General features: G+C 34.4%; 2 protein-coding genes across 2 annotated transcripts; both read left to right on the forward strand.

Annotated features, from left to right (window-relative positions):
- The first annotated feature begins 507 nt into the window (after positions 1 to 507).
- Positions 508 to 2,176, forward strand: LOC109010221 (protein DETOXIFICATION 27-like). Its single transcript, XM_018990983.2, has 5 exons — positions 508 to 795; positions 873 to 1,414; positions 1,566 to 1,616; positions 1,776 to 1,832; positions 2,035 to 2,176. The coding sequence occupies exons 1-5, from the start codon at positions 508 to 510 to the stop codon at positions 2,039 to 2,041; spliced, it is 945 nt and encodes a 314-aa protein (XP_018846528.1). The 3' UTR covers positions 2,042 to 2,176.
- Positions 2,177 to 5,503: 3,327 nt separating this feature from the next.
- LOC109020471 (protein DETOXIFICATION 27-like) lies at positions 5,504 to 10,142 on the forward strand. Its single transcript, XM_035690610.1, has 8 exons — positions 5,504 to 5,775; positions 5,856 to 6,397; positions 6,866 to 6,952; positions 7,032 to 7,088; positions 8,579 to 8,817; positions 8,955 to 9,073; positions 9,764 to 9,853; positions 9,992 to 10,142. The coding sequence occupies exons 1-8, from the start codon at positions 5,527 to 5,529 to the stop codon at positions 10,073 to 10,075; spliced, it is 1,467 nt and encodes a 488-aa protein (XP_035546503.1). The 5' UTR covers positions 5,504 to 5,526; the 3' UTR covers positions 10,076 to 10,142.
- The last annotated feature ends 3,571 nt before the right edge of the window (positions 10,143 to 13,713 follow it).

The following is a 13,713-nucleotide window of genomic DNA, read 5'->3' on the forward strand; positions in this document are numbered from 1 at the left end:
TTTTTCATATAGATCATATGTTTATACACTTTTTTCAATGGAAGTGAGCAGAATTTGCATGATATTTATAATTTTAAGTATATAAATCTCGTTTAATACTCAATTTGAAAAACGTTAATAAAATTTAAAATTTAATTAAAACCCAAATTTTTTTAAAAGAAAAAGAGTACATAGAATTTACAAATCCTAAAAATAGTGAAAAGCATTGAAATGCTCTCGGACTGTAGCTGGAAGTCGCAGCACATCACATGTTTTTTTTTTTTTTTTTCACTCATTAAGTGTGCAGCTATTGCTGTATACAGTAGACTAATATTTATATTCTCTCTTCTCAAACAAGTGGGAAACTTTCAACTCTATAAATGATTTTATTCCCGTCGAAAGCTGCTTCTTAATTAATTACCTTTCTTTCGCACAGGCACCAGTTTCCTTTCATTTCATATAATTTTCGGGAAACGAGACGTCGTTCCTTATGGCTGAGCAAGTAGATAAGACGATCGAGTTTCTTCAATGGGGAGCATTACCAACGGAGACGACGAGGCTCTGATCCATTCACTCTTCTCAGAATCGTCAATAATAGATGGGGCAGAAAATCGAGATGCTAAAGAACTTGCATCAAGGTTCTGGGTCGAATCAAAGAATCTTTGGCACATTGTCGGCCCAGCCATCTTCAGCCGTGTCGTAAACTACTCCACGAACGTCATCAGTCAAGCTTTTGGTGGCCACCTCGGCGTCGCGGAACTCGCTGCCATTTCCATCGCCATAAATGTCATCCTCGGCTTCAGTTTCGGCCTCCTGGTAAATTCCAGTACTCTGTTCTTGTTGGAATCATCTCTTTTGTATTTGAACAAATATTCTGAGAGCTGGAAATGCAGTTAGGGATGGCGAGCGCATTGGAGACACTGTGTGGTCAGGCTTTTGGGGCAAAGAGGTACGACATGTTGGGCATATACATGCAAAGGGCATGGATTGTGCTCTTCCTCTGCTGCATTCTACTCTTGCCCATTTACATTTTTGCCGCTCCGATTCTGAAACTCTTAGGACAGTCCGACGAAGTTGCAGAGTTGTCGGAGTTGGTGGCTCTCTGGCTCTTATCGTTGCTCTTCGGCTTTGGGTTTCTGTTCCCAGTGCAGCGGTTCTTGCAGTCCCAGCTCAAGACCTTTGTGATTGCTTGGGCGTCTTTGGCAGCTTTAATAGTTAATCTATTGAGTACATGGCTCGTCATTTATGTGTGGGATTTGGGGGTTGTTGGTATTATTGTTGCTTTGGACATCTCTTGGTGGGTTTCTGTCCTCGCATTGTATGGATACGCCATGTTTGGTGGATGTCCTGAAACTTGGACTGGATTCTCTTTTCAAGCCTTTTCGAGTCTCTGGGAATTCATCAAACTCTCTGTTTCTTCGGGAGTCATGCTCTGGTACTTTTTCTCTTGAGCTTTCTGCATTGATGATTTTGTTAAATCCAATATTTGTAAAGAAAGTCCAGTTTCCTTCTTCTCCTCCTCCATTAATGCTGTTTTTAGTGATGATAGTTCTGATTACCTTGTCTTTTGCTGGTGATGAATACAGCTTAGAGAACTTGAAGAATGCCACTCTTGCCGTGGATGCCTTGTCAATCTGGTAGTAGATTTCCCCTTTCCCCTGTTTCCTGCTGTTTGGTTCAAGTCAAGATTAATATGCTGTTGTAAAACAAGAAAAATACAAGTTTATGGAACAATTGCACTTTGATTAATGTCCACTGCTTATGATTTTCTTGATAATTTAATTCGTCTCTTGCAGCATGAGCATCAATGGGTGGAAGCTGATGATCCCTTTGAGTTTTTTCGCTGGTACCGGGTACCCATTTGTCACCCTCCTCCCCTTTTCCCACTTTCTAGTTTCATAATCAATTTCAGATACTACACACATTACACAACACAGAATTAACCCAAAATAAATAAATAAATTCACGTATATCTAGTGTTTTCCTTCACAAGAACGGGGATATGTCAGCACACTTGGAATTTTATAAAGCATTTTTCATTCGATTGATTCGTAGGATCTGAACATATTGTCGTATAGCAATGGAGTGTGCATCTTTGCATATCTATTTTATGCCAAGACAATTGTTTTGTCTCGAAGCAATGGCAACTTTCTGTTGTAGTGAATCGTGATGATGTTTGGCCCAGTTTTCAAACAGAGACAAATTATGTAAGTTTAAATTTCTTTAATTCTATTGTCTAATAATATTTTTGTTACTTATACTAATTTTAATGTTTTTATTTTTTTAGAATAATATGATATCTCTTAAAGAAATTGCTGCAGATTCATTTGACGAATCATCTGTCAACGATGTTCAGATCTTTTCTCACATTCTTAGATCACGTTTTGGATATTTGAGGGGCTTAGGACGTTGCGTGAAGCTATTATCAACATCATCATCATCTTATTGAGCCAGATAGAATGACGACAAGACTCAGAAATTGGAGGAAGCAACACTTGAGATAGAACGATGGAGGTCCAAGGAAAAAGAGTTGCTGACTCGATTAGATCAATCAGTGGATTTAGAGGCGAGATTATAAGAGAGACTGCAGTTGAATAACCAAAAAATATTTAAACAATTCCAGTAAATCGTGATGTCCTAAAACTCTATGTCACCACCACAATCTTAAAATTTATTTTTTCTTTAATTGCGTTTATATTATGATGTTCCAAAATATTTGAATAATTGATGTTTGAATTACAATTTGTATAATATTAGTATGATATTTTAATTAAATTTTGTTCTGTATGATTAATACTGTTCGAATGGTAAATAACTAGTTTGAATGGTAAATTACCATTTATAAATCCAATCGAACAAAAACAGACCTATTTGAACAAAAACTAATCCATTCGAACAAAAATCGAGAAATACAGTTCGTATGTCCATTCGAACAACATTAATATGCAAAACCTGTTCAAATTTATAGAATTTTCAAAAATAAAATGTCTGTTCGAATGGATATAATTTATGTTCGAACAAAAGTCATTTGAAAAATTTATTGGTTCGAACGCATAAAATCTGTTAGAACACTCTGTTCATTCAAAAGTTATTAGTTCGAATCAAAATTTCATATTACTCGAATGGACGGGTTGGTTTGAACTGAGAAATATTTCATTCGAATAATGTTTTGAGATGAAATAGGTTCATTTAGAAAAAAAAGTCTCGTTCAAACAGTTTCGGCTGATTTCGCCAAATTTCATTTCTAAAAATGATTTTTTTGAGACAAAAAGTCTCCAAAAACCTTTTGAGACAGTCTTTTCAAGACAGAATAAAGATAATTTTTTCGTCTTCAAAAACATTTTGGGATGAAATTTGGGTTTTTTGGGACAAAATATTTTGTCTCAAAAAACCCAATCTCTTATATTGAAACACATTTTCTTGTTAATTTGTGATGACCAATATATGAGTGATCAACACTAGAACTATCCGATCCGTGTGTGTATTTCCATGTAGATCATGATCAAGCTTTGTGAAATGCTAAATAACTATTATATGCAAGTTCTTGTAATAGGCCGGTGTCTGAAATATAATACAAATAATTAAGTTTACGGCATTTTTTTAATAATTTAAAATTTTTGGATAAATGATGATTTTACATGATATCAAATTAAATAAAAGTTCTGAATTTAAGCATTTGTGACTTTACACTCTACACTATTTAATTAAAATATTCTACGTGCGGGACAGTCATTCAGACCTTAATATTCGCCATTGTAACATCGAAACAGGTTTGGCATCTTAGAGTGTATACATATGTTAGTCTCAACATATAGTTTCTAATTTTATTCGGTATATATACATCGGTCTCATTTGTATATACCTGGATTTGTAAGCTAGCTGATCAAGAAGCCATGCATGCAGCAAGCGAGTTGGTACGTATATAAGTGGTCAAGCTCTAAATTACCAGAGGTTCGACATGATTGACAACGTACATTGACCGGTTATGCTCATGCATAACTTATGCATGGATCGATGAATCGATGCATTTGCCACTGACCATAGGGGTCCCAGGCCCCAATATGAGACATATATATATACATATATATATATATATATATATTATTTCATCACTGTTTAATTTCTGCTGGTGTTATTTGTGCGTTGATGTGCATGCATGTAATTTTAAGCTGCCTTGTATGATAGGTGTATTTTTATTAGCCTTTTCTTCAAAGTTCATACGTACGTATCAGCTTTTTGCAAGTTTGACAAGTCTGATCATCATGATTTCAGTGGATATTTTCATAATTCATAAATATACGTTAATTCATATTTATATTTTTTTAATTCTCATGCATGTCAATATCATATATGGATGCAACCACGGACTAGCAGCCTATAATAGTCCAATACCAGTAGTACTCCGGTTCTACCGTCTGCATCTTCCATTTTCCGTTAGCTAGCGTGGAACCCATCCCAAATTGGTGAGCTTGAGCCACCATGATCAACAATAATTGGCACTATAAAATTAAAAAAAAAAAAAAAAACGCTTATTTGGTATTAATTATTTTCTAAAAAAATACTTTTTTTTATTAAAACAGTCAATTATTGTCGTAAATAATTATTTTCATCGTAAATAATCCGTCATAAATACTTTTTATTTTTGCAGAGCGGAACCCTCAACTTCCGGCCAATATAGCTTTATAGTAACCATCCCCTTATTGGTAATATATAGTTATTTTGCTTGCAAATTGATGTGAATAATATATATTGTTTATAATAATAATAATAATAATAATAATAATAATAATAATTACAATAAATGATAAAATTTAATTTGGAGAAAAAAGTTTAAAAATTTGATGCTTGACGAATTTGGTATGAATATCTATTGTGGCCTCTTACATAGATATGGACTAAATAAAAATTATCCGTCCAAACTTTCTTCCAGCTCACCTGTAAAACCAAATTAAAAAATATATATATTCAAATTAGTTGGTTGTAAAAGAGTTTTAAGAGGATTATTATTTATTTTCTACTAACAATTCTTTAATTTTATAAGAATTTTAAATAGAAGAGATATATACATTATATACAAAGCGAATTTTACCATATTTATTATACTTTTAACACAAACTTTAAAAGTGTTAAAATCTTTTACGTTCATCTAGATTAAATATCATACCAGTGAAATGTATATAGCATTCACAAAATGAATACATCATGCTGATTCTTGGTTCTTATCCTTGCATTAGAAAAAGAATTAATTAGTAGCTGACTTGGCATATGATAATTGTAGCTTTGAAGGTAAGACTACTTGGTCTCTGCTGACCTGAAGATTACTTCAGATATCTTAGTGTTGTACTGTAGTAAGAAAAAAAATACGAGGAACATGACACAGATTTTTCTGGTCGCTTAATTTAGTTTTTCTTCCGGCGAAAATCACAACATGACTTCCATAAAAATATTTCCTATTTAGCCCAAAAGCTATGGCAGATCATTGACACTTCTCTTTCACTAAACTGTTAATCCTCTAGCCAAGTGGGCAAAAACCAGTCTCCTAAATCGATGGAAAACGGTGTCAACGGGGAGCATGAAGATCTTAATCCAGAAGTGAACGACACTACATCATCATCGAGGTTCTGGATTGAATCAAAAAAGCTATGGTACATTGTCGGTCCCGCAATCTTCAGCCGCGTCGTAAGTTTCTCCTTGAATGTCATTTCTATAGCCTTTGGTGGCCACCTCGGCAACGTTGAACTCGCTGCCCTTTCCATATCCATCAATGTCCTCGTCGGCTTCAATTTGGGTTTCCTGGTAATTCAACTCTGTGCTCTATATCCTGTTTGTCTCTCTGTATGTCTAGAATGCATTTATTCTGAGAGTTTGAAATTTAGTTAGGGATGGCGAGCGCCTTGGAGACTCTGTGTGGGCAAGCCTTTGGGGCGAAGAAGTACCATATGTTGGGAATATACTTGCAAAGGTCATGGATTGTGCTCTTCCTCAGTGGTATTTTGTTCCTACCCATTTACGTTTTCGCTGCTCCGGTTATGAGACTCATTGGACTGCCCGAAGAAGTGGCGAAACTCTCTGAGGTCGTGGCTCTGCGGCTCATACCGCTGCAGCTCGGATTTACGTTTCTGTTGCCAGTGCTACGGTTCCTGCAGTCCCAGCTTAAGACCTTTGTGATTATGTGGGTTTCTTTTGCGGCTTTACTGGTTAACTCGCTGCTTACTTGGCTCTTCCTTCGTGTGTGGGATTTTGGACTTGTTGGTATTGTTGTTGCTTTGGACATCTCTTGGTGGGTTCTGGTTTTAGGGTTGTGTGGGTATGCTATGTGTGGTGGATGTCCTCAAACTTGGACTGGATTCTCTGCACAAGCCTTTACGGGTCTCTGGGAGTTCATCAAACTCTCTGCTGCTTCCGGAGTCATGCTCTGGTATGTACATATTGTAGAAATACCTATTTCTCCTCATCAAAGACCTAATAGGAAGGGTGAAGTAACTCCTTATAAAGTCTATGATGAGTTTGTTCCTAAGTCATATGAGACTTCTCAACACGCCCCCTCATGTGTGGGTTGACATTTCCGATACCCTCATCGTGGGTAGGTTACAGAAATCCATCATCAGTCATAGGTTAACCAGCTCTGATACCATATAGAAACATCTATTTCTTCCCATAAAAGGCTTAATAGGAGGAGTGAGGTAACTTTTTATAAAGTTCATAATGAGTTTATTCCTAAACCGTATAGGACTTCTCAACACATACCTCTCAAGTCTCAAGGCGTTTTGAATTCATTTTAGTGTTAAATTCCATATTCTTGTGAAAATCAACACATTTGGTTTATTGGGTTGTAGATAGTTTTGTTAAGAATAAAAAATGGGTCTTTCGCTGGTGATGAATACAGCTTGGAGAACTGGTATTATACAATATTGATGTTGATGCCTGGCTACTTGAAGAATGCTACAGTTGCAGTGGGTGCCTTGTCAGTCTGGTATGAGATTACTCCTAACACCTGTTTTTTTGTGTGTAATTGGCTAAAAATTATAACATATATATCTACTCTTCTGCAGCATGAACATCAATGGGATCGAGCTCATGATCCATAACGCTTTCTTTGCTGGTGCAGGGTACCATTTCTGACCCCTTTCTGTCACATAATTTTGGTTCTTAATTACTTCTTTTTAAAATACTACCCGCTACCCATAGCACACGCTAGATACAGATCGAGGATCTATCCTATATAATTTGTAATAAATCCGAATCTATGGGATGCCATACATCACAATATAAATTTTCATGTTCTTCCCTTGCTTTTCGTGAAGTAATAATTAATAATAATAATTATGTTGATCAGACAAGCACAACTCACACGATGTACACAATGATGCTCTTTAAACTACAACACTACTTTCATGAGGACTTTAGTCAACTTAAGTCTCAAATCGGACAACACTAATAAAGAGTTGTAATCATCAATAATATTAATTATGTTGGAAACGCTTTAAAAATATGTTATGTGTTGATGTCATGTTTCGCGGGCCTGGACAACTTCACGCTAGCAGCACTCTGGCTCTTCCTTACAAGAAGGAGAATGGAGGAGCTCGGGAGCCGTAGTACCTCCGACACTCAAGTCTGTTCAAGATAGAAGATGAAGAGAGAAATGAGAGTTAGAATGAGATGGCAGAGAAGTGTTCAAGAATGTAAGTGTGTGTGTGTGTAACCCCTCTCTCGGCGGAGTGGGGGATATTTATACTTGGTCGGAGTCGGTCCTGAGGTGATGGTGACTAGTCAGGTGGCTCCATACGGGGATCACACTCCCTTGGTAGGCTCTTGCCTTCCGCCAGATCGCCATGAAGGCATGCCACCAACCCTTGGAGTGCATTAGATGTGGCATGGCTCTGGACGAGCTCGCTTTCCCTCCTGCGCCATCTAGGCAGCAGTGTCAGGGACAGGGATGCCTCTGACGGTCAGTTACTCTACCCTGTCGTGTCAAGGTTGGAAGCGTCTCCGTCAAAGGTGCCAAGTCGCACGATCTTCCGTCCTTTTGTCAAGGCTCCTACCTCGTGTCTTTCCTTCTGGGCCGTCCAGGCCCCTCTTAGGTCTTGTACGTGGGCTTGGGGCTCGGGTCTTTATCCTAGGCCTGGCCCTTGGGAATTTCTCCCCTCACAATATGCATGCATGCATGCATGGATGGTGAGATCGATCTTGAATGATACTAACATGATATTGATATTATTTTGATCACTTAAAAAACTTGTAATATCTAGAGACACGTGGAGTGTAAATTATAGATAATTTTAGTGAATGGAGATACCATTTTAGAGATCTACAAGAGGGAAGCGGATTCAGCGGAATCCTATAAAATATATAAATATCAGTTGCATGTGCCGTTGCATATTATAAAATTGGTGCAATAATTCTGTTTTTTGCCCAAATAAATTGCCCAAAAATAAAGATAAACAATGGGGTAACAATTAATTAATTAAGACACATCGAACATGATTTGGTAGCACACCATGCATGACTTTTTTGGTCAATTTGGAAATTATAGTCGAAAAAACTGTTAAATTGTTTGCAAAACTTGATTTTTGTCTTGCATGACTATTTTCACGTACAGAGTAAGGGTGGCCAATGAATTGGGAGCTGGTAACGGTAAAGGCGCAAAATATGCAACTATGGTGGCTGTGTCCTATTCGGCTGTGATTGGGCTCTTTTTCTGCATGCTAATCCTAATACTCCGCGACAAGATCGCATACATCTTCACATCAAGCACTGATGTCATCCATGAAATTGACAAGATGTCGTACCTCTTAGGGGCCACAATTCTATTCAACAGTATTCAGCCAGTCTTATCGGGTAATTAAGCAGTTTCATCTAATCATGCAACCAGCTGGTGTATGATCTTTTAGTGCATTTTATGAAATATTTACCCTAATTGCTGGTGTTTTTTCCACTAAGAGAATTGAGGGAAACCATTTTCTTCACTATGACAGGGGTAGCTGTTGGATCGGGAAGGCAAGCAACAGTTGCATATATAAATATTGGATGCTACTACGTTATTGGTCTTCCTGTTGGAATTCTAATGGGATGGGTCTTCCATTTGGGCGTTATGGTATGGTATATATGTTTATAAGTTTCCGTCTCATGATTTTTCTTCTCTATCTAAGAGTAATTATATTAAAAAATAAGTATTTGTGAAGAGTTATTTGTGATAAGAATGAACTCATTTTGTTAAAAAACAAAAAATAGTGATTTTCATAACAAATAACTGGTTACAAATAAGTATTTTTTTTTAGTATTAACAAGTGATCTTGGCCCAAATTATAATGGGTTGTATTTTCTTTCGAATATTACTACTAAATATATATATATATATATATATATATAGAATTGTAATTTTTCATTTTATTACTTTGAATTTCACTAACAATTGATGTTTTGATTGACTAGGCGGCCAGTCAATCGAGGATCAATCATTCAACTACCTTCCACATGCAAACAAAAACTAAAAGGAGATCAGATAGCACTACTAAAAGTTTAAGCCAGCTTTAATCATGTGATATTACTTTTCAATTTCGAACAATATCGTGGCTATTAACCAATATTAATGAGCATGGATGTTAATAGAATATGCAATATTAGCATTTGACCAACTTTTAAGAACCTAAACTAGCTAGCTAGGTTAATGATAAATACACGAAGTAAAAAGTATATATGATATATATCATGATGATGTACATGATAACTCTTTAAATCAAGCTTTTGTGTATTAATACTTATGCAATTAAGTTGGGGGTAACAGGGTATTTGGGGTGGGATGGTCTTCGGCGGGACGGCTGTTCAGACTATGATATTGGTCATCTTAACAATGCGAACCGATTGGACGATGCAGGTAGGTTTTGACATATTTTCTCTAAAATATAGATATCATGATCATATATTTGTTACATATATGTTTATTCATATATATATATATATATATATATATATAAATTACTCATAAATATATATGTTTCTTGATTTGCTGTAGGCTGAGGAAGCCAGTAAGCGCGTAAGTAAGTGGACAAACGTCCCTAGCGACTCAGAAGATCACCAAGCGGAAGTTGAACACTAACAAAATTGATCAAGTTGATACATGGATCGATGTTGCCACCGATAATTAGCCTACAAATTTGAGTCTAAGGAAGCCTGCAGCAGGCGTACGTGCTAGCTAGTTATAAGCAGTCAAACCTTAAACCAGAGGTTTAGCAATATTAACCAAATTAATTGCTTATATATGGATTTTGATCATACTGATACATCCACCAATGTATATGAGACCTGTATTTTTCTCTCACCATTTATTAATTATGTCTCTTTTGGAAATTTATATATGTTTGTGTTTTAGAACTTAATAATATATGGTTTGTATTTTGACGAGCCTTTCCTTTAAATTTTATATGATCAGTTTTTTATAAGTTTCATGCGTCATGGGATTTCATATATAATTCACACATAAATTTGACATGCATGGAGTACTATATACATATATACATACATACATACATATATATATATATATAGAAAAATAATACTTGGCTTGCTCAAAGTTACTGCTCAAAGTTACAACTCGGGTCTTTTGTTTTTTAATGGTCAATGATGTGATTATTAGTGAAATTGTTTATTATTCTTTTCTCAATGATTAAGAAAGTGATTATTACTGCTCAAGTGGAGAAGCAGACCACACTACAAGAAATCATGTCTTTTCCAGCGCTCAAAATCGTCACAAATACTCTTAATAATCGCTGCATTGGATCATTTCTGACGATTTTGAAATCAATCCATGTTCTATGTAATTAAAGCGCCATTTTTTTTTTATCAATTTCAGCAATGGGAAAAAATCGTCAGAAAAAACTACTATTTCTGACGATTTTAGTCCGTTGCAAATGTCCTAAAAATTCACTAAAAATGCCTTCTCGTTTATCATTAAAAGAGTTGAGAAAAGTTATTTTCGGTAAAGCGTCTCATCACAAAAAGTTAATAAATCACCGCAAATGTGTTTATATAATTAAAAATTATTTCTGGATAGTAAAAAAAGGGTGTTTCAAAAAATTAAAAAAAATGCACAAAACAGACTACAGAAAAAATATTATTCACATCCAAGTTTTGCAGGCTTCACAATTTTACCGTACACTATGGATTGCACTAATATTCTTTTTACATACTCAAGAAAGATCCAAAGTATACTTTGAACCTTTTTTTGTTCACCTAAATAGTGCAACAATCCTTCACATTGTTGTTTTAATACTACATACATACGCGCGCGCGCGCGCACACACACATATATATATATCAATGAAATGAGAGATTTTGCAGGGAAATGATAAAAGCTCACTACCTATTTATTATTTACTCGTCCTCACAACCAATCCTCAAAGTGTCTTTTTTTTCTTAAGTAATCACTATATATAGTGTGATTCTAATAAGTATGAAGTTCATGTGTATGCAATTAGTGTTGCATATCAAAGTGATCACAATTGCCCTATGATACATGTTCTAAATAGAATATTAGCATTAAATGCAAGAAAGAAATTCTATTTCCTAGAAAAATATTGCCCCCCACTTAACAAATAACAGAATCAATGGAATTTCATCCTCAAGATACAAATAGTCTTATATTACTAAAATCGTTTGTCGTTTACATTGAAGGAAAGGATAATAATCAGAGAGTTCCAGAAATAGTAGAACAAAGATGTAAAAACCGGCCGGTTCCGGTTCCAAAATTTTTTGGCCCGGACCGAACCAGACCTGACCGGTTGATTAAAAGAAATAAAAAATAATATTTTTATATAAGTTTTATACAAAATATTTCATATATATTAAATATTAATATATATAAGTTTTATATATAATGTATAATTATAAATTTTTATGTAAAATTTTATATATAATATATATTCATATATGAAATAATTTCTTATTATAATTTATAAATTATTACATAAAATGTTAATATTAAATCACTAAAAGTTTATAACTAATACTAATATATATCTTATAACTATACCAATAGTCTAATATTAATATTATTATATAGTCTAATATTAATATTATTATATAGTTTAATATATTAATAAAAGTATAAAATAGTTTTTTTTAAATCAATTTTTTTTTTTTTATAAACAAATTTTTAATGACAAATTGTGAAATTTACATTTTTAAAAAACCGGAAAACCGGACCGGACCGGAAACCGGTAAAACCGGAAGTACCGGTTTAGGAGGGTAACCGGTGCGTAATCGGTTTTGAAAAATACAAAACCGGTACATACCAGTTCGGTCTTAGATTTTATCCAAAACCGGACCGAACCGGACCGGTTACACCTCTACCCCCAAATAAGGATATAATCTAATCAAGTAAAAGAGAACTGATTCCAAAATTGTCAATGACCGCTTTTTAATAATTGAGCATGAAAATGGCTTAATGTTTAAATCACTCACAAGTATATATACCAGAGGTTGCATCTCAATCATTTGGAAAATACTATAACAAGTAGCCATAACAATGATATAAGATCAAATAAAAAAGCCACGACTATAATAAGCCATATGATGAGAATATTCTTCTTCTAACCCAAGAGAACAAAAGACTCACAAAATCCAAGAAATGCCAAAAAAAGCATGACAACCGCAACAATGATAAGAGCCAGTCTTTTGCATAGCATAACAACAATAGTAGAGATAGATAATAGAGAAGGTTAGACCAAAAAGCACAAACCAAACGCAGGGGTTCCTCAGTCATTCATTAAAATAAATAAAAAATTATACAACTATGAGCTAGTACTAGGATGTAAAAATATGGCATTTCCCAAAAATTATACAATAATTCTAGATACTCTTAAAAACGGATGCTAGAATAAAATGACAAAATTTAAGAATGAAACATAATCAGGAATAGACATGCATAAGTGACACAAAAACCTTTTATCTGCTTTGCAAATACATACACATTTTCTCAAAGAAACCAGTATACAATTCACACTTTACAATGGGGGAGACTTTTACCTTGCAAATTGCAGTATTAAGCACTTAAAATGTAATTGAGATACTACCATAGTAACACTAGCATGTTGATCTTTTTTTGTTTATGGTGTATATATATATATATATATATATATGTTTTGATAAGTTTGTTTATGGTTATTTCAGTACAACTTATAATTGAACAAACATAATCTATAAAATAAGAATTGAAATGATAAATACTTTTTTCTTTGATTGATTAATAATAACTTTATTGATGGTAGAAAGTAGAAAGTAGGCATAGCCCATGTAAGGAGAATTATTAAATAGTGGTAATGATTAACAGGCCAAATGAGGCTCGATTGATGTATGAGAAGCTTCAATCTCACCCAAATGTGCAAGTAAGCAAGAACACAAGACAATTCATGTTTAGCTTTCAAGTAACTACTGATTTTCTGTCTGTATTTATGGGTGAAGAGTTAAAGTTACTGAAAGGTGTAAATCTTGCATGGCAGCATGAATAATGAAAGGTTCAAAGTTACTTATGTCAATGCCTAAGAACGATATTCTGTGTGGGCATTTTCTTTTCCTAATCATGGCAAGATTATAGTTTTTAAGTTTAAATTTCTCACCACCAATTAGAAATAGTTCTAGACATATTATGGGGAGTTTCTAGAATTGATCATGCATAACAAGATATATTCACTTTTTTTCCTGTTTCTATTTAATAGTCATTGTCAAATTACAACTCTA

This window comes from Juglans regia, chromosome 6 (genome assembly GCF_001411555.2).
Source record: "Juglans regia cultivar Chandler chromosome 6, Walnut 2.0, whole genome shotgun sequence".
NCBI classification, from domain to species: Eukaryota; Viridiplantae; Streptophyta; class Magnoliopsida; order Fagales; family Juglandaceae; genus Juglans; species Juglans regia.